Source organism: Colletotrichum tamarilloi (genome assembly GCF_030869305.1).
Source record: "Colletotrichum tamarilloi strain Tom-12 chromosome Unknown Scaffold_113.1, whole genome shotgun sequence".
Classification (NCBI taxonomy): Eukaryota; Fungi; Ascomycota; class Sordariomycetes; order Glomerellales; family Glomerellaceae; genus Colletotrichum; species Colletotrichum tamarilloi.
In genome coordinates, this window is record NW_026849496.1 from 88,706 (window position 1) to 107,756 (window position 19,051).

Sequence of the window (19,051 nt, forward strand, 5' to 3'; positions counted from 1 at the left end):
TACTCTCTTTCAACAGCAATCGTGCCTCCATTCGACATTGGCGTTGACGCATTGGGACCCTCCGCAGACTAGCTCCGGAGAGAGTTTCCTAACAATCAATGGTTTTTGCCAATCTGTGAAGAATGGAACGAACCAGCGATAGGGCTCTCATTGTTCGCAAGTCTCGGGAGCACATTTTCATGCACCTCCATCCCCGAAACCCCATCTCACGACTATTTTTCATCTTCCTCGCACCTAGACTAGCGGCATGTCATCTTCCCCGTTTACAGCTGCTTCCGAGAGGAATTGATTGTCATCTCCATTACCACGACTCTTACGTGTTAGAATTGGCCAATTTGCATGCGCCACAGCAGATTGCCCTGAATCAACGAGCGCTTGGTTTGATGATCTACAATGTCACTGACCGCTGAGGTCCATGTGATCATCAAGCCCATTCTAAGCACGGATCATCGTACACACAGCCACTCGAGTAGAAAATAAGGTATTCAAAGAGCTTTGATCAAACCTTGAATGGTAAGTGACCTCTAATCTGCGGCAGCTTCTACCGAGCCGCTTTCAAACGTGATACGAATGACTTGTGACAAGGTTTTCCCGAGCTTAATGAGCAGAGCCCAGCCCTCGGCAGGGCAGTTTCATAGGGCGATAATTTTCATGAGGCTAGGTAGAGGTGATGTAAAGCAGCTCTACTGGTACTTGTGAAACCTTGGTTAAGCGAAGACTTGTAGCCAGCGAGCGATGATTTGTAGATGTCTGTAGTAAAATTACAGGGCTGTAAAAGCGTCCAAGACACTTCGTACGATTACATTCTTACAAGTTAGCTTCCCCGGGCAGGGTTGTGAACTTGTTACCATATCACTAGCTGATTGCTAGCAATACAACCGTCTCTAGTCTTTCTCCAGTCATTTTCACTGCGAAGCTATCCAGACGATTAGGAGGGAAAAGATTTGGATTATTACGCGATTTGTTTTTACCCTTTATAAAAGTACTCGTGTAGGTATTGACGCCCTCTAGCACTTGATGGAACATTTTGCTGTGTGGCATACCTTTAAACTACCTAAATACACCTTTTATACGATAAGCAGCCCCGGCCAAAGGAACCGCCACAGCAGAGGAGGCTTGTGCTCCTCAGCTTTCGTTAGCCTTGAAATCTTAACTCTGTCTTGGTAGAAGTAGTTCCAGATCCAAAACATTGAACGGCCAGTGGCAGCTTGAAGAACTTGAAGATACCCAGAGCTTTAGTCACGTACCTACCAATCAGCTAACCACCAAAGAAGTCCGGGTTGCTGTTCGAAAGTAACCACCCTAAGACTAATCCTCTTATCCCATGTTCATGACTTATCAGTCCCTTGAATTAGTTTGTTTGAATGAATTGAATGAAGGTACCTTATTCTTTCAACAACTGATTTCGGATTTAGCATCCGATGAGTCATTTCCATGTGAGTCACCCACAATCTCCCGCTAAACTATATTAGTTTAAGCTAGCAATAGGTGGAAAGTCTTCCTGTTGTCTTCGGAACATTCGATGATGTTATGTCGTTTTGGGACCTAATTCTGTTCGGTTACTGTAACGCAATGGCAAGATGCTTGACATGTCGGAGACGAAAGGTGCGCTGCGACGCAGGTCTCCCTACTTGCTCAGCGTGCAGTCGTCTAGGATTGATGTGCCAAAGGGTGATCTCTGAAAGGATGCTGACTTGGCCAGAACCTGATCAGCCCAGTGTGGGAAGTGATATCTCACCTTGGAACATAAGCTCGCTACAGGAGAACATTTCGCATCGAAAGAGACAAAATTACTTCACAGGTGCGTAGACATGCGTGGCTCATAATCTACATAAGGTAAAATCGGATGTTTGTTTCTTCTCTAATCCAGGCTCTACATGGTACCAATGCGATTATTCAACATCAAGCCATCTCTACCAGCATATGTCATTATTGTCACCACATGAGAAATTAGCTAATATTAATTAGTTGAGGAACTAATTGCCACATCCGAGCTCATTCAAAAAACAAGAAATCGGATCGAAGTCGATATGATTTGCCATCAACTCGAAGAAATATCCAATGAAGAAAATCCCATGACGTCCTCTATTGGAGCTTTCTCTGTTATTGTTCCTAAGGATACTCAGTTAAATAATGGGGTTCAGACGCCCAAGGACTTGGACTTCAATATGAGTTCAGACGCCAGACTCCTCGATCATGGTGCGTCTTCCTATAAGGGGTAGTCATTAAGAGCCACGAATTATCCCTCGCTAGTGGCTTCCTTGATTATCACCGGCTTACAGAGTCACAGTGGAAGAAGTTATAGTCACTGACCAGGACATTGGCCACACTACGCTACAGTCAGATACAACCGAGCAGTTGAGCGAGTTACTTGTCTTGGACTCCGAAACCAATGATTCTCTCCAAGAGTTGCTTCCCGGCTCGGTCGTACCTTCACCTGGAGTCGCTGCAATAGTCAACGCCGGAGCCTTCCCTTTGGTACATGATTTCGACTTGATTCTGACAGGTCCAAAGACTTTTACCAGCTCCCTACCGGAAACGACGTTCTTCTTACTTGATCACTACAAATCAAGCATGCTGGATTCTTTTACTCCAAAACGCAACCGCTGTCCACCCTGGAAATTTCTGCACCTGCCCAGCGCCTTGCAGGCTGTATCAGAGATAAGCATCTGGGGCAGTACAGATCCCGTAAAAACATCTTTGCTGTATGGAATCTTATCGGTCTGTGCATACAACCTAGAGGCCTCCTCTAATACCAACGAGGAGGTCGCCGGTTTCTGGGGTCTTGCAGCCGCCGAGTTTTCTCAAACTGCTAGGGAGCAATTATCGCTCGGTAGATTGCCTTGTGCAGAAGACTTGTGGCCGAGCCAATTGAACGAGTTTGTGATGGCGACGATGAGTATGAATACAATATCAGTGTGTTTTGAACTTCCACTACCCTTTGTGCTGAGACTAACGTACTTAATCAAGGTCATGAGCGGCAAGTTCAACGAAGCCAGGGCATTCCTCCTCGCAGCTGAGCGCCTTATGGAAGAGCCATGTGCGGTCGAACCCCTTCAAAGCCGAGAGGCAAAAGTTCTCCGCAACATGCTTCAATATACCCGAGTCTTTGAGGAGACAACACACATTTACCCAGAGATGAAGACACCCGCCCACTGCACCAGTCCTAGTTTACGGCTACCAGATTTATATATGGATGAACCTCCAAATGCACATTTCGACGTCAAGTTTCCATCTTTAAGAAGTAGAGTTTTCATGAAGAACCACGATCCCAGACATTTGAATCCATACACCACGAATGTTCCAAACACTCAGGAGGCTCAACAAAATCTGTGTACGACCACAACCTTTGAGGGTATTTTTGGACTACCCGAGTCTCTTGTCAGTCTCATATCACGTACAACCCATCTGATAAACGTTCTTAGCGATGCTTCGACCGGACTTGAGACTCCTGGAATCGTCGACCTCATTCGAATACTAGAGCATGACCTTTGCGCATGGACTTTCGAAGGGCACGCCACAAATGCCCCACATCAGAGGCAAGATGTCGAAGATCAGCAAGAAGCTGCCTTCGATAATGCGAGAGAAGCAATTTATGCAGCAGTGGAGATATACTTCTATCGAGAAGTTCGTCATGTCAACCCAACTTCAGTTCAGCATCTTGTCGAGAAAGCGTTGAGGCATCTTCTCGATTACGAGAGAGATGCTGAAGAGCGCGGCAACTTGGCTGTAGCGGGGGTGTGCTGGGCTGCCTTTATCGCTGGATGTGAAGCTGAAGGAGCCTCTTCGAGACAAAACATAGCTCAATTTCTCTCACGAATTGCCCGAAAGAGCGGCACTGGTAACTTTAGAGCTGCATCGGAGTTTCTTCCTTGCGTGTGGGAATCAAGGATGGGGTTGGACACGTTCGATCAAAGCTGGAGAGAAGTGATGAGATCATCATATACGTGTCTCGTTTTGTCGTAATACATATTCTCAAGACCTAGGCTCTTCGTTTCCATGCTCCATACCTCCTTCTTAGTATTTGATCTATCCATTTACTCTCCGTGACTTTCTGATCCAAATTTGAGTCTTCGCAAAAATATTTCATTCTGGATCTCCGGCTGAAACTCGCAGTACAGCGAATCCTAGTTCAATAGAGTCAATGAATAATCGTTTGGCTTTCAAGGAGGGCACTCTCACTCACCGAATCGCTACTTGTCTCGAAAGTGTGCTTGGCTGTAGCATCATCGATGCATTGCTTCTCGAGGCCGTCCTTTGCAGCCGCTTCCACTAGTAGCTGTATCTCACAACAACGTTCCATCAGTGTAAAGAGATAAGCGGCCTCGTCAACACTCTGGCCGACGGTGAGCAAGCCGTGGTTTTGCATGATCAACCCTCTCCCATTTAGACCCAATGCCGATGCCACAGGATCACTCAAGCTTTCTTCAAAGACCAGGCCGCCATAGCTGGTTAGCACAGCTTGAGCATCTCCATAAAACATAGCGGCGTCTCCATTTAACATCTCAAAGGGGCGTCCAAATGCCGACCAAGCTTTTCCGAACCTAGTGTGACAGTGGCACGCGGCAACAACATCAGGACGGGCTCTGTGGATCGCAGAGTGAATGAGGAACCCTGCCGCGTTCACTGGACGCGATTTGTTTCCTCCAATGACTTCTCCCTGTTCGTTCACCAACGCCATGTCGCCAGGGGTTAGCAACGCAAAGTGAACGCCGAGGCTATGAAGATAGATCAGCCTTGCAATCATATCTTGATAATCCAGTGGAAGAGTCTTCTTACGGATTGAGCCAAAATCTGTCGGGGAACTCTGGATCCCGAACGGAAATATGCCCGGCCATTCCCTCGCTGTAGCCTCTGCGCGCAAATACGTGGAAGGCATGTGCCATGTGATCCAGCATGAAGGCGCGCTTGTCGGAAACGTCGGAGAACGTAGGCATTGCTTGCATGGTGCTGCCCTGGACGATAGCATCGAGCGGTGTTTTCTTTTGGTCGCCTAAGGAAGACATTGTGATGTCGTCAAGCTGTGCCTTCGTGTCTGTGCTTGGTACGGTACCCGAAAGTTATGTGAGATCACCCTGGCTCATCTAAAATGAGAGAGCCATGAAGTCGTGGCTTCCAGTAGCAAGTTTCAGTCCTCCTGGAAGATTAGAGGCTCATTTTATAATATTGCGAAACTCGGCTTCGTGAGAGAGACCGAATGGGTCGTCGAATACTTTAGTCGTCGTCGGCCGAGCTCGCCCAAACCAGAAAGCAAGGTGGGGAAAGGGAGCCCATCCATCCGTCTACTTACACTGAAAGGTTTCACGGGCCCAGGCCCCGGGTCCAACATCTATTGATGGGACTAAGCACTAGGAGTGCATGTAGATTAGATTGAGAGGTTACGTTTACTGATGATTCGCCCAGGTTCAATATGGTACTGTTTTCAGTCATTTCGGCCGACCTTTCCAAAGCTTTTTCCAAAGCTTTACAAAGAAAGGTGGGCCATTCACCTCTAGAACGAGGTATACCAATCAGCATGCCTGAGAGGACGGCCCTCAACATTTGGTCGGAAATTGACAAGCGTCTTGCTAGCACTGAATTGAGACAGTGTTACTCTATCACGGCAGCCTTGGATGTAGACAGCATTCTGCTGCTTCAGGTTCAATGGAGGAAAGGAATTTTGCATTCAGTCGATCTTTGTTCTCTTCGATAACGGGTATCTGCTCTAGACTCCGGCGTCCATTTTGACGCAAAGCCTACTTCAACTCTTTAGCCGGTTAATAAGATTCAATTTCGAGGTCTTAGGCAGCCTGACAAGCTTTGACTGGGATTCCCAACAATCTGGTCAACCCGAAAAGTCTACCCATGCTCTCCTTGGCTCCAACCCTCAGCTCCTTTTTCACGGCACTTCTCAAGGACCCCTTCCAACCAAGGAAGGCCTCGGTCGTTGGCGCCCAGCCGCGGGAAAAGTCAACTTGCGCAGGCTGCATCGTCATCCACGGCGTCTTCTCACCAACCATTTGGGGTGGGTAAACAGCCGAGAGCTGCCAAACTTGCGCCGCCGAGACTGGCATCGGGGAGCGGGCAACCACCCAGTAGAATCTGCTCAGTGTATCAACGCCGCCGATCAAAGCTTCATCAAACGCGTCGGGGTTCCCGCTCGAGGCGCGAAGGAATTGGAAGTACACCTTCGTCAGGCGCAGCGCATCGTTGGCGCGACAGTCGCGAAGCTGAGGCGTGTCCGCAGTCCACAGCGGCGTGTAGTGATATGGGTGATCGGGCTCGCGGGCGTTGCCGAGGTCGCCGAATTTCCACTTTCTAGGATCGTGCTCGGATGTTACGAAGATGTTGTCTAGCTTGACGTCGTCGTGACACAGGTCGTGCGTCATGTGTAAGCTATCGAGTGCTGAGAGAAGAGACTCGAAAGATGGTCTAAACATTTGATCAAGCTCACGATACGAGTGTCGGTCGCCAGACCTACGCAACTTCTTTGCCAGGTTTTTGAGGGTGCCTGACTTGAGAAACGGCGAGACAAGGTGCCACTTTGGAGCCCCTGACGGTTCCGTGGCAGCTAAGAAGTAGTCTTGGACAGGGACGAAGTGTTCTCTGTATCGCTCATCGTCCAGCAATGTCGAGCCGTCATCGTGTCCGCCCATGATCAGACTCGCAGGGATCTCTGTGGGCCATCTTCTCGCAGACGCGTCTGTTCCTTGAATGCAATTTCGAAAAGGACTGGTTTCCTCATTGTAGACTTTGATGACAGTATTGTTAAACGTGAACGTTTCACCCTCTCTGCCTTTTCCAAGCTTCTTCCAATGGCGCCGGTTGTCCAGTAAGATGCCACGTGCAGCACTTGTGGTATCGGAATTGACTTCCCATCCGGTGCTTGAAAGTATTGCCTCGTCGTGATCCGCAAGGGGTGCGAACTTTGTCGGGAGATACTTGACTTTCAGGTCCTCTCGATAGCGGAAATGAAGGTCCAACAAATGATACATGGCGACGATGGAAGCAATTACAAGGAACCGAAGTGTCATCCGCGCGGTGAACGACTTCAGTCCCCTCCGACGAGCCCCAACGGGGCTCCAACTGCGACCTGTCATCGACAAACGTCGATACGCTGTGATGATTGAGTGTGAGAATCTTTGTAGGAAGATTCGTGAATGGAAAATTAGCGGCAGCCCCTTCCGTCCACCTAATAAAGACGGCCGCCAAGCGGCCAAGTGCCATCAGAAGCCAGTAGCTCATCCATGTCATTTGCGTGAGCCGACTTACAATAATACCAGGGAGGGATAAGGAAGCGAATAAGCTACGCGACTAGGACTGTTCCCCGCCGTCATACCGCCAAGGGGTTGCCACGTAGTCTAGCCATCCCCGTCTCGGGAAGCCTACACCCTCAAAGCCAAGTTTATGATAGCCCAGATCTTGCTCATCTGGGCCGCTGAAACAGGTGAGCTTTTAGAGGTGGTTGCACCCACAACCTTTCTCTGCTCTGGTGAGCCCCATAAACAAGGCGGAACCCGGGCCAGCTCAAGTCATGACAAACATGCGCTCCAAGCTTGGCGATGGCTATTTGTCTCCTTGCCGACGGTAATTGTAGCGTACTTGCGTCGAGGAGTTGGACCTCCGAAATGAGTGCCGTCTCCTGAGTCCATGCGTTGTCGATCTAGGGTGTCGGCCAAGTATACCTTGGAAGCCAATCAAATCCCCAATAGCGGTTCCAGAAACCTGCCCAGGTGCTGCATTTGGGGTTGATATTTCGCAAGCGAACACGGCACGTGGGCACACAAGTTTTCGGAACCTGGTCCTAGCTGGGAACATGAAGCACGGTAGACCTTGGGATGACCTCAGTCTTTCCTCCTTTAGTCGAAGCCGGAGGGCTCCTTGGGTGCGGTGGCACAGGTGAGAAGGCGAAGTCAGATCAAGGTCGATCTGAGGTTCGAGACAGAGGGGAATCTCCCTCATACCCCAACGAAGTCAACCTTCCTGCGAGGGCTGATGTCATAAATTCCCTGCCCATCTCCCAACCCACCAGATCAATTATGGATATGCCATCTTGCGTACCATGTGCAGACTATCCCCCCGAATGCCACGCCGTTATTTCCACGACGACGGCCTCTACCGAGCGTCTGCCAATTTCTAAATGGGTCCTGTTGCTTGGCTCGCTTATCAGCCTTAGGTTTCTTCTCATATTCCTTGGCTATTTGTTGGAATAATTATCAACTTGGCTTCGTCCCCTCTTTGCTTTCGGAAACGCTTTTTGTTTTTGAGAAAAGAAAAAAAGGAAAAAAAGAAGGAACGAGAATTGCAGCTATTGAGTACGTACCGGACTCCCCAAAATAATAGATCGCAGGAGCTGTTGAACACTGCCGTCATCTGATGAGCGGTTGAATCGATGGACTGCCTTGCCGTTCAACTTTCAGCTGGGAGTGCCGCTTTGACACTTATGATTCGGCGCGGCTTCTGCAACGAATTTACCCATCTCACTGTGCACGCAACTCCGGTCTGGTCAGCTTCTCTACTGGTCCAATAGAAGGCAGATCTGAGTGATGTAACAGACTTCTCCCCAATGACAACACCGCGATCCGAAAGGTTGGGGTCTTAGAGCTGGAAAGGCAAAATCCGCCTCGCCCGTTCTAACCCACAGACTGCCGCACAACGCATGCCAAGAAACTCAATGGGGGCTCTGCAGCAGAACAGAATTACCAGACTGTTTGAACTCTTATATGCAAAGCGTCCCGAGCTCGACAGTTGGGTCACGAACCACCTAGACGCGGGGACATGGAGCCACATAGAGTCTAGTATCAAGCTAACCTTTCCTCTCCAAGAAGGGTTGAGAGTTAACAAACTCGTGCCCTGACTGTGTTGTTGACTGTAGAAGGTGGATTTGGTCAATACCTAAAGATAGAGTCTGAGAAGTTTCTTTCACATACGCGCTTCGCATCTCGCAGACTTCGTCAGAGTGACAAGAGCTCAGGAAGTTCCCTTGGACGCACCAATTCTAAAGTTGCACTCCAGGTACTTTCCCTTCTTTATGCCTTCTTTTAGACGTACTACGGAATTCACGTAAGTGAACTGGCCAGGAGCGTCACAGACTTGGCCCATGTTGCACCCACCACTTCTTGATTCTATCCGCCACGCTGCTGAGATAACACGTTCCTTGACATTCCTCGTGCGGACAGTCATCCGGAGGCCAATGCTTGTCCTCGAATGCTTGCCTTTCGGAAACGGCAGGATTTACGCGCAGAGCTTCACCGCCCATACCCACCGAGCAAACCTTCTGCTTCGTCAAGTAAGCCCATTCCGTCTGCAATGCTTCCAACCCCACCACGACCTTTTGGCGCTCCTCGTAGAGATACTGGACCAAATTTTGCGGCAGGACGTGGACAAGTTTTGTCTCTGGTATCTTCCAACACCCCGGATCAATGCCATCGTCCGTCCTCAGCACCTCTTCGCGGTGCTGTTCCTTGGCAAGAATCCCAGCCATCTGATGCTCGAGAAATACCTGTCGAAGCCGTCGCAGATACCCACTATAAGATGCCGCGTCCGACTCGGCCCCAGCCCCGGCCCCGGATTCTCGGCGGTCCTCCATATATTTCACAAAATGCAACTCCCCGAACCCGGACTGAAGAAACTCGCCCCCAAGCGCTCCGTCACACAGGCGACCCGGCCCAGTCATATCAACAAGCTCAACATCCACCGCCACAAAATCACCACTTCTTCTCGCCGCATCAACAGCACTGCCGTCCACCACCGGCGGAACCTCCCAATGCCACCGCGGCGACGGGGAACAGGGGTGAAACACGCTCCAACGCTCCACATCACGCCGCGTCCACTCCACAAACCAAAGCTCTTCTACAGACCCCAACAGCCTCAGCAAAACAGAGACGGCCACCGACGCGGTCGCCGGCACGCTCTGCCATGGCGCCGCCCTATCCGCGCCGTTCAGCACAAGCGCTGAACCCTCCAGCGCGAGCCTGCGCACTTGTCGCAGGTCCGCCGCTGTGAACTGGCCCACGTCCCACGGGCCCCCGCTCAACAACTCGGGACGGTCCTCTTCCTCGTAGGCGGCCTGTGAGAGGAAGAGAGTATCTCTATCAAAGTGGAACCACGTTCGTGGTCCGGCTGTCCGCGTCGCAAAGGCCAAGCGGTAGCCGCCCCGTATGAGCACGCCGCGAGACTCGGCGCAGGTGTGCAGTAGAGGTGGTATCGGGGCCTTGCTGTATAAGTAGCCCTCTCTCATGATCTCCCACGCCACCTTTGGATCGTTGGCTAGCCATGCGAGGGGTATTTCTGGACACCGAGCGGACGGAGTCCAAGGTTGTGGGATCGGTTTGCTGCCGGTGAAGCCGTGCTCCTCTAGGGTCGTTTGGCGGAGGCTACGTCCATCTCTTATACGGTGTTGAATTTCAGCAGCCCAGTTGATGCTGAAGAACTTGATATCAGGGTGGATCTGAAGCTGGACCGGATCTGTGCGGAGAATCTCCTTGAACTCGTCAAAGTCGACCACCGTCTTTTCCTCAACGTTCACGATGCGTGGCAGGGTGACGAGCCAGTAGATTTCTCGCCGAATCTCAAAGGGCAGAGACAAGAAACAGTGAAATTTTCTTGAAGCCATGATTTCCTAAGGCGTAGCGCGAAAGATAACACGTTATAGAACGTGAACCCAGAACAAGCCGTGAAACAGGCACAAATAGCGTAGGCTTGCCAATGTACTCCGCATAGAGCGGGAGTAAGCCATTCTAGGCAGCACTCCAGAAGTTACAGGGATGAATAGCAGCTTGTCTTAGGTAAGTAAAGCTGCACGTTATTCTCAGTAACATAGGTGGGCTGGCATTTACTCTGGACTCCACTTTCTCGACCATGGACTTTCACTCAAAAACAGCATATCTGCAGAAGTCCCGGCTCCGAATTCACCAAATGACATATTGTCGTACAAAAACGGAACCGTAATTGCCGGCCAGCAATTACGCCTTATTTACCACACACCCCCCCCAGATTTACAGCTCAGCTAGCTGGACATCTGCTAGTCGCTCGCGAACTGGGGACTTACCCACTATCAGCTGCTTAGTAGGCGTCTAACGCACTTTTGTACCTAAGAAAAGATTTAATTAGACAGGATTCGAACCCGCAACCCTTAGTATAGTACTTACGTAAGCTAGACTTTCCAAAGTTACACAATAACTAGTAGAGGCAAAGGGCTCATAACTATCGTAGAGTCACTATAGGGGCATCGACGTATATAAAGAGAACGGTTATTTATTAGAAATAAGAAATAAGTACGAAGCTCGCCCTAATATAGAGGGTAAAAGCGAAATAAGCCTTAGTAATTATATAACCGAGGTTACGTAACGTATAATAAAGCTATAAATAATTAAAGCTATTATAATATACCCCCCTAAATAAATATATATTTAAAAAAAGCGTACTTAATTACCCGTATTATTATAAAAAGGTTTATTAAAAGTAAAAAACTAAATATTAATATATAAGAATTTATTTATAAAAAGAATTATAAAGTAAATCGGTCTGCGTATAGAGTTATAAATAAGGGGTAAATCGGTTATAAATTAACCTCTATATTCGTTACTATAAGTAATTTTAAGGCTATATTATTAATAAAAGGTACGATTAATAAACGGCTTTTTATTAGCTAAATAATTAACTTACGGGTTAAGGATAGTAAATATATAAATTTCTTATTATTATTTATAATACCGATTTTCCTTCTCTTTTTAACTTATATTTATATTACTATTATATATATATACCTTTATTTTTTATTTTTATACCCGTATTTTTATATATACGTATTATTAAAAAAAGATTTTTATTAATAATATCGTTTTTATTTAAATATTATTAAAATAAATAGTTAAAAACTATATTCGTATTATTATAGTGCGAGAGATTAAGAAATATAAATACGAGGCTATAGTTTTAAAAAAGAGTAATAGCTCCCTTAGTTTTAATAATAAGCCCGTAAAAAGTAAATAATATTCTTTTATTTTATTTTTTAGTTAGTAATACGGCCTCGTTTATTTAATATTAATTTAACTACTTTATTTAATAAGTAACGGCCTTATAACTAAACGAGTTATTTAAAAGAGTAATAAAAGTAAAGAGGGTTTATAACCCCCTCCCTCGCTCTTTTTTAAAAATTTAAAAAAAAGTCCTTGTTTTTTAAAAAAACGGCGTAAATAAAGAGGGTTTATAACCCCCTTTTTTACTTTTTTTTAAATAAAAAAAAAAAAGATTTTTTTTAAGAAGATTAGAATAATAAAATAAGTTTATAGCCCCCTCCCTTACCTCCTCTTAAAAAATATAAAATAGTTAACTATATATATAATATCTTTTTATTTATTATTATTTATAAAACTAATTCTTAATAACGGACCCTCTTAGTACTATCCTTAGTACTAAGGTTTAATACGAGCTAGTACTTCTACTTCTCTTATTTAGTTATAAATACCTCGGGTATATTAAAAATACCTTTAATAACTATTTAAATAATACGTACTTCTTAAGTTTATATATTAATAATAAATATTAATATTACTAAATTTATAAAAAAAACGGGTTATACCCCTATTTTTAAAAAGTATATATAGGACCTAGGTATAAAGTTTTTATATTTTAAGTAAGTGTTAATAAGATAAGTAGTAGCGGCTACGGCCGTAAGTATAAAACTACTTATACTTTATAAAATAAGTTCTTAGCTATTCTTATTCTATTTATTATTTATAATCCGATATATAGTCCCTAACTTACGTAATAGTAGCGTTACGTAAAGTCCTTAAGTATAATAGTTTTTTAAATAAAGATAAGAATAAGGGGGTTTATATAAGTAAGGCCTTAATAAGAGAAATATTTATAAGCGCTCTTTTTATATTAAAAGTGTTATTAAAAAAACTTATTAAAAACGTAACGGTATTAGCTACTTTGCTTATAAAAATAAACGGTATTTAAATTAAAATCGATATTCTTATTAATTTATATATCCCTCTAAATATATAGCCCGCGTTTAAGTCCTTTTTAAATAAATTTATACTTACTTTCTTAAATAAATAACCTTTTTTTAAATAACTTAATAAGGTTACTAAAATAACTTTATATTCCCTAACTATAGGCTACGTTTTTTAATTAAAAACCGGGCCCCCCGGGCCGTTTTATTACTTTTTAAACGTCCCCTTGTTTAATATAATTATTTCTTATATATTTTTTATATTTAGGAGCGATATAAAGTACTCAAACTTTGCTTTAAAAAGGTTTTTTATAAAACCGTTAGTTAGTATTTTATTTATTAATATATAAACTACTTAGAATAAGCTTCTTAAGTACTCTTATTATAATTATATATTCTAAATATTAACGTAGTATAAGTAAGTTAAAATACGTTCCCCTTTTTTTATTATAAGTCTAATTGTTTAATAATTATTATAATATACTTTTTATATATTACTTAATTTAAGTAAAATATTTTTAAAAAAGCGTTTAAAAATAAGTATCTCCTTAGTTATATATTCTAAGCTTAGTAATTCGGCCTCTATAATTAACGTAGTTATTATATTTTAATAAGCTACTTTTTACTAAACGAAGTTATTAAAAAAGGAGATTATAAAACTTTATAAAGATTTTTAAGTCTCTTTATTATTTATAAATAAAGTATTATTTATAATTAGTAATATTTAGTTACCTTTTAAAATCCTAAAATATATTACTAAGTATTATATATAAAAAAAGTATTATATAACTTAATTTATAATAAAATAATACTAATAAAATAGGTTCGTTAAGAACTAAGAGAGTAGAGTATATATAAAAATAACGTTAGGCTAAATTATAATTACTATATATAATATTAAATTAACTTTTTTTTAAAAAAACTTAGTTTTACTCGGGGATATAATCCCTAAGTTCTTTTTAATTAGGACCGTTAGTAATAGGGTCGTAAGAGTAGTAGAGTTAGTAAAATCGAACTTCTTAGTTACCCTCTTAAAATACTAATCATAGGCTAAGTAGATTTTTTAATTTAGTTAATTACGAACGACCCTTATCCTAAAATATTATAAAACTAACCCCTAGTTTTTTATTTCGTACTTTTTTTTAAGTCCTTTAGTTACTTAACTAGCTATTATAGCTAGTTAGTCGTAATAAATATATTAATAAAAGTTAAAGCTACGAGTACTAAATAAATAGTATTATAGTTATAAGTAGCTTTTTTAAAGCTATATTTATAAGTTATAAAATAAATAAGGCTTTAGTAATTAATTATAGTCTTATTAAAAAGGTTTTTAATAAAAATAGCTAAAAGCGATTATAAGATTTAATACTAAGTTAATTATTAAAAAAGCTATAAAAAGTCTATCCTTAAGCCTAGTTTAAGTTTATACTATATATAAGTCTTATTCTTAAATATATTTTTTATACTATTCTTATTTATTATTATTTAACTATTTATTAAACGGTTATCCGTTTTATTTATTTATAATCGTCCGTTTTATCTATTTATAAATATCCGTTCTTTATTTTATTATATAATTATAGTTACGTAACTTATTTATAGTTTTTTTATTTTAAGAGGAGTTATTTTAAGTCCGTATTTTTATATATATAGTATAGTAGCTATTATAGGTTTTATAGGGCGAGGCCCTAGCTTTATTATATATATTAAGTCGTAATATTAGCTTCTCTTTTTAAAAATTTAATCCTCTAGGCTTATAAATAAGTTATTTATTCCTAAGTTAGGGAATTATTAAGTATTTTTTTAAAATATACTAATACGATATTAAGTTAAATTAAAAAATCGAAATTTTTAATAGCTATGTTTCGTTATAAATTATTATATATTATTCGTTTTTTTAATAAAAGAGTAAAAATAATACTTTATTTAAATTATTATTCGTAAGGGGTCCGTTATTTAGTTCTTTTTAATTCTAAGGTTTATAGAATATATTATTATTTAGGTATTTTATATAATACGTTTATTAATATTATTTATATTTATAAGTATTACGTTTTTATTTATTAAGTCTTAGCTAATTAAGTATAATTAGTTAATTAATAACGGAGTTTAATTATTTTAATTATAAAAAAGAAGTAGAAGAGTTATAGTTTTAAAAAAGAGCTACGGAGTTATAAAAAAAAGCTAAGGCTTATTAATAAGCTTAAGCTAAGTTAATAAGTCGTTATTTAAATTAGAGCGTTTTTATTTTTAAAAGTAAATAGTATTTAAAAAGAGTTGAATTATATTAAAGGAGTTTTTTAAGGATTTTAAAAATACTTCTTTAGTAGCTCGTAAAGTATAAGCTAATAATATTTTTAAATTATTAATTAGGATATTATAATAACTAAGAGTTCTAGGTTTAATTTTAATTTTAGTACTTTTTAAAAAGCTATTAAGAGTTTTAAAGGTTTATAATAAGTTCTTATATATTTTTTTTATATTTATAATTTTTCTATTTAATAAGGAATTCTCGTATTTCGTTCTTAACTCTATGTAGTGGTTTTTTTTTTAGCTTTATAAGTATAAAAGATCGACTTTAATAGGATTACGCTTTTAAGGGAAATTATATAATATAGTATACTTTTTAATTATATAATATGCGTAATATATCTTAAGTACGTGCTTAACGTAATATAGTAATTTTGATACGAAAACTGCTATTTAATTTAGGATAGGTAAGCTGCCTTTTATATAGCGGCGCTAGTTAGAAAGGTTAATAATAGAGGTTAGTTATAATAGTTAGCTATAATAGTTGGTTATAATAGTCGGCCGTAATGGTTAGAGGCGGCCCTTAATTATAGAAGTTCTGAACTTTAATAGCGACGTAGAGGTTTTTAGAGAAAGGGCTAAATGGGCTAATATTTACTACTCTTTAGAGCTCGTAAAGATTCTTTTTATCCTTATTGCTTTTAATATCGCCCAAAGCTCTATTTAAACTAAATAAATTTACTAAATAAATCTACTAAACAAATCTACTAAACAAATCTACTAAATAAATCTACTAAACAAACTTATTAATATATAAACTACTACTTTAACGAGAACCTATTCTAAAGATACCCGTTAATAAGTCTACCCCTCTTAGGCTAGGCGCCCTCTTTAGCTAGCTCGACGCTATAGCTATCGTAGCTAACGTAAGTACGCCTAAGAAGTAGTAAAGTACTTTCTGGGGGTGCGGAATTTAGCTAGGTAATATTATAGGTGCCGTAAATAGCCGGGCCGGTACGGATATTAAGATCTAGTATATTAATACTGGCCTAGTTATAATAGCTACGATAGACGGGCCGGAGGTATATAGGGTTAGGGTAATAAGCCGGTGCTTTAAATAGCTCTTACAGGACCCCCTAGGTAACGATAATACTTATATAAAAGAATAGATTATGCTAGACCTAGTTACTTATATGGGCTAGTACTAGGAGGTCCTGTGCGCGTTAGAGTGGGTGAAGCTTGCCCTATAGGCAGCTAGAACTTGGGAGGACTGTGGCGGAAGGTTAGGAGCTATTTTGATTAGTAGTTAGGTATAGAGCGTAATATACTTAGTTTTCCTTAATATATAATATACGGTACGGCCCCGGCGGATTGCTCTGTCGGGGGGGTTCTTAACTCTATAGTTAATAATTTTTTTAATTTTATATTTTAGTTAATTTAGTTTAATAATAATATAATTCTCTATATATAAACTCTTTAGTATAGGTTTAAGTAGTAAAATATAAAAAACGGGATAGTATTATATTATATTTAGTAGTTTTAATTCGTAATTAATTAATAAAACTTTTTTAATAATTTTAAAAAATTTAAGTTTTTTATAGTTTAATTTATTACTTAGTTATTTTATTTTAATATTATAGCGAAGGAAGTAGGCGCTATTCCCTTTTTTTAAAAATAGTTTTTTAATTCTTAATTTATTTATATTTTTTTTATATGCTATTATATAAACTCGAGGTTTAATAAGGCTTATTTATAGATTTCTTTAAGTTTATTTATATTTATTATAGCTTTTATAGTTTATAATTTTTATTATACTTCTCTATGTATTATTAATTAAAATCCATAGTTAAAATAAAACGGAGATTTTCTTATACTTTTACTAACTATATTATTATATATAAACTAGGTTATTAATAAAAGTACTACTTAATTATCCTAGTCGTAGTTTATATAGTAACGAAGGTATATTTTAAGGATCTAATTAATCCTTTTTATCTATTTATCGGTTTATGGATAAAATAACGTTAATAGTTTATAGTTTATACTAAGTTACGAAATTAGGGATTTTAAAACTTCGAAATAAATAGTTTATTTTTATTAAAAATAATTTTTTTTAGTAAACCGTAGTTTAAGAGTATAACTTTAGTAAATATATATACTAGGTTTTTTATAGTACTTAATTTTTTATAGGAAATAAAATGCGCGAACTTAGTAAGTTAGTTAATTATAATTAAAATACTATCGTATTATACTTTAGTAAATAGTTTTTTAAACTTTAGTAATTTAATAATAAAATCTTATATAATTAATTATTATATTTTTATTAATAGTTATAATAGCTATAGCTTATTATAAAGTTTATATAGGCTATTTTTATTTTTTTTATAAGTTGCGCAATCCTTAATTATTTTTATAATTTTAATACATATAGCGGATTCGTTATAGTATTAATAAATCCGTTTTTATATTTTAATTATTTTTTAATAACTATATACTAGTATATTATAAATTTTTATAATAAGCTTAGGGGTTATTTTTTTAATCGGGCTAATATTAATTTTTTTAGCTATTATAAAAAGCTTCGTAGTTAATATAAAGTTACTATCCTTTTCTTATTTAAAAATAATTTATATTTCTTTAGGGATTACGATTTTATAGTTAGATCTTTTATTAAGAGCGTCTACTCTATTATTTTCTAAACCTTTTTAATAAATAATTCGGAAATTATACTTAAATAAGAATTCGCTCTATTTAACTTATTATTTATTTAGGTTTTTATTTATTATAAAGTTTATAAAGTTTTTATAATTTATATAAACTATAACTTCGTATTTAGTTTTAAATAACTATAATCTCTATTTTCGAAATACTTTAATAATTATTATTAGTTCTTTATTATAAATTTACTAATTTAATTTTACTCCATAAAATACTTTAGAATAAAAATAATATAAATAAAGCTTTTTTTATTTATCTCGTTATCTTAGGACCGCTCTTATAATAAAGTTTAAAACGTTAGTTTTAATTTCGAAAGGCTTTTAGGGGTCTAGGATTATAATAATTAGTTCGGAAATAACTATATTTTTAATTTTAATAAATACTTTTTTATACTTAGGATCCTAAATAAATAGGGTATTTTTTTATATTAAGTTATTAAGAGGTCTAATTATATTAATATAGTCCTTAAGGAATCGTTAGTAAAAATTAACGAATTTTAAAATTTTTTATACGTTTTTAACGTTTTATAATATAAGCTAGTCCCTAACTACCTCTACTTTTAATATTTATATATAGATTTATTTTAATATAATAATATATTTAAAGAAGTTTATTTTTTATATATAGAACTCGTATTTAAAAAGTTTAGTATATAGTTTAGTATTTTAAAATTTTTAAAATACTATATAAATATACTTCTTATATATTTTAAAGTTAGGGGAGAAAATAAAAATATTATTAATATAAATAATAATAAAAATATTAATATACTCTTAGAGTACGTAATTAATTATTATTTAAAAAGTTATTAGAGTATTAGTAAGTCCGAAAGGTATAATAAGGTATTTAAAAAGTCCTTTATAAGTTCGGAATACCGTTTTTTATTTATCTCTTTTTTTAATTCGAATTTAATTAAATACTTTTTTAAAGTTTATGTGGTGGTTTTTTTTCCGGCTTTACAGGCACAAAAGATCGACCTTAACGGGATCACGCTTTCAAGGGAAATCACACGGTACAGTACACTTTTTAACTACACAATACGCGCAATGTATCCCAAGCACGCGCTCAACGCAATATAGTGATTTCGATACGAAAACCGCCATTCAATTCGGGATGGGCAAGCTGCCCTGCGGCGGCGCCGGC

The 19,051-nt window shown here is 38.7% G+C and overlaps 5 protein-coding genes across 5 annotated transcripts; 1 reads left to right on the forward strand and 4 right to left on the reverse strand.

The window, feature by feature from the left end:
• Positions 1-1,530: 1,530 nt before the first annotated feature.
• On the forward strand, positions 1,531-3,966 carry CTAM01_14119 (uncharacterized protein; the record flags this gene model as incomplete). The annotated part of the gene is made up of 4 exons (XM_060530120.1): positions 1,531-1,801; positions 1,969-2,199; positions 2,291-2,916; positions 2,971-3,966. 4 exons carry the CDS (start codon positions 1,531-1,533, stop codon positions 3,964-3,966), a joined length of 2,124 nt encoding a protein of 707 aa, XP_060375330.1.
• Positions 3,967-4,037: 71 nt separating this feature from the next.
• Positions 4,038-5,006, reverse strand: CTAM01_14120 (class II aldolase/adducin domain-containing protein; the record flags this gene model as incomplete). The annotated part of the gene is made up of 3 exons (XM_060530121.1): positions 4,038-4,127; positions 4,187-4,718; positions 4,780-5,006. 3 exons carry the CDS (start codon positions 5,004-5,006, stop codon positions 4,038-4,040), a joined length of 849 nt encoding a protein of 282 aa, XP_060375331.1.
• A 774-nt stretch (positions 5,007-5,780) lies between these two features.
• On the reverse strand, positions 5,781-7,079 carry CTAM01_14121 (uncharacterized protein; the record flags this gene model as incomplete). Its single annotated transcript, XM_060530122.1, has 1 exon — positions 5,781-7,079. The coding sequence occupies one exon, from the start codon at positions 7,077-7,079 to the stop codon at positions 5,781-5,783; it is 1,299 nt and encodes a 432-aa protein (XP_060375332.1).
• Positions 7,080-9,064: 1,985 nt separating this feature from the next.
• CTAM01_14122 (uncharacterized protein) lies at positions 9,065-10,594 on the reverse strand (the record flags this gene model as incomplete). Its single annotated transcript, XM_060530123.1, has 1 exon — positions 9,065-10,594. One exon carries the CDS (start codon positions 10,592-10,594, stop codon positions 9,065-9,067), a length of 1,530 nt encoding a protein of 509 aa, XP_060375333.1.
• Positions 10,595-17,256: 6,662 nt separating this feature from the next.
• On the reverse strand, positions 17,257-17,406 carry CTAM01_14123 (uncharacterized protein; the record flags this gene model as incomplete). Its single annotated transcript, XM_060530124.1, has 1 exon — positions 17,257-17,406. A coding segment is annotated over one exon (150 nt), but the record flags the coding sequence as incomplete, so codon positions are not given.
• Between the last annotated feature and the right edge of the window lie 1,645 nt (positions 17,407-19,051).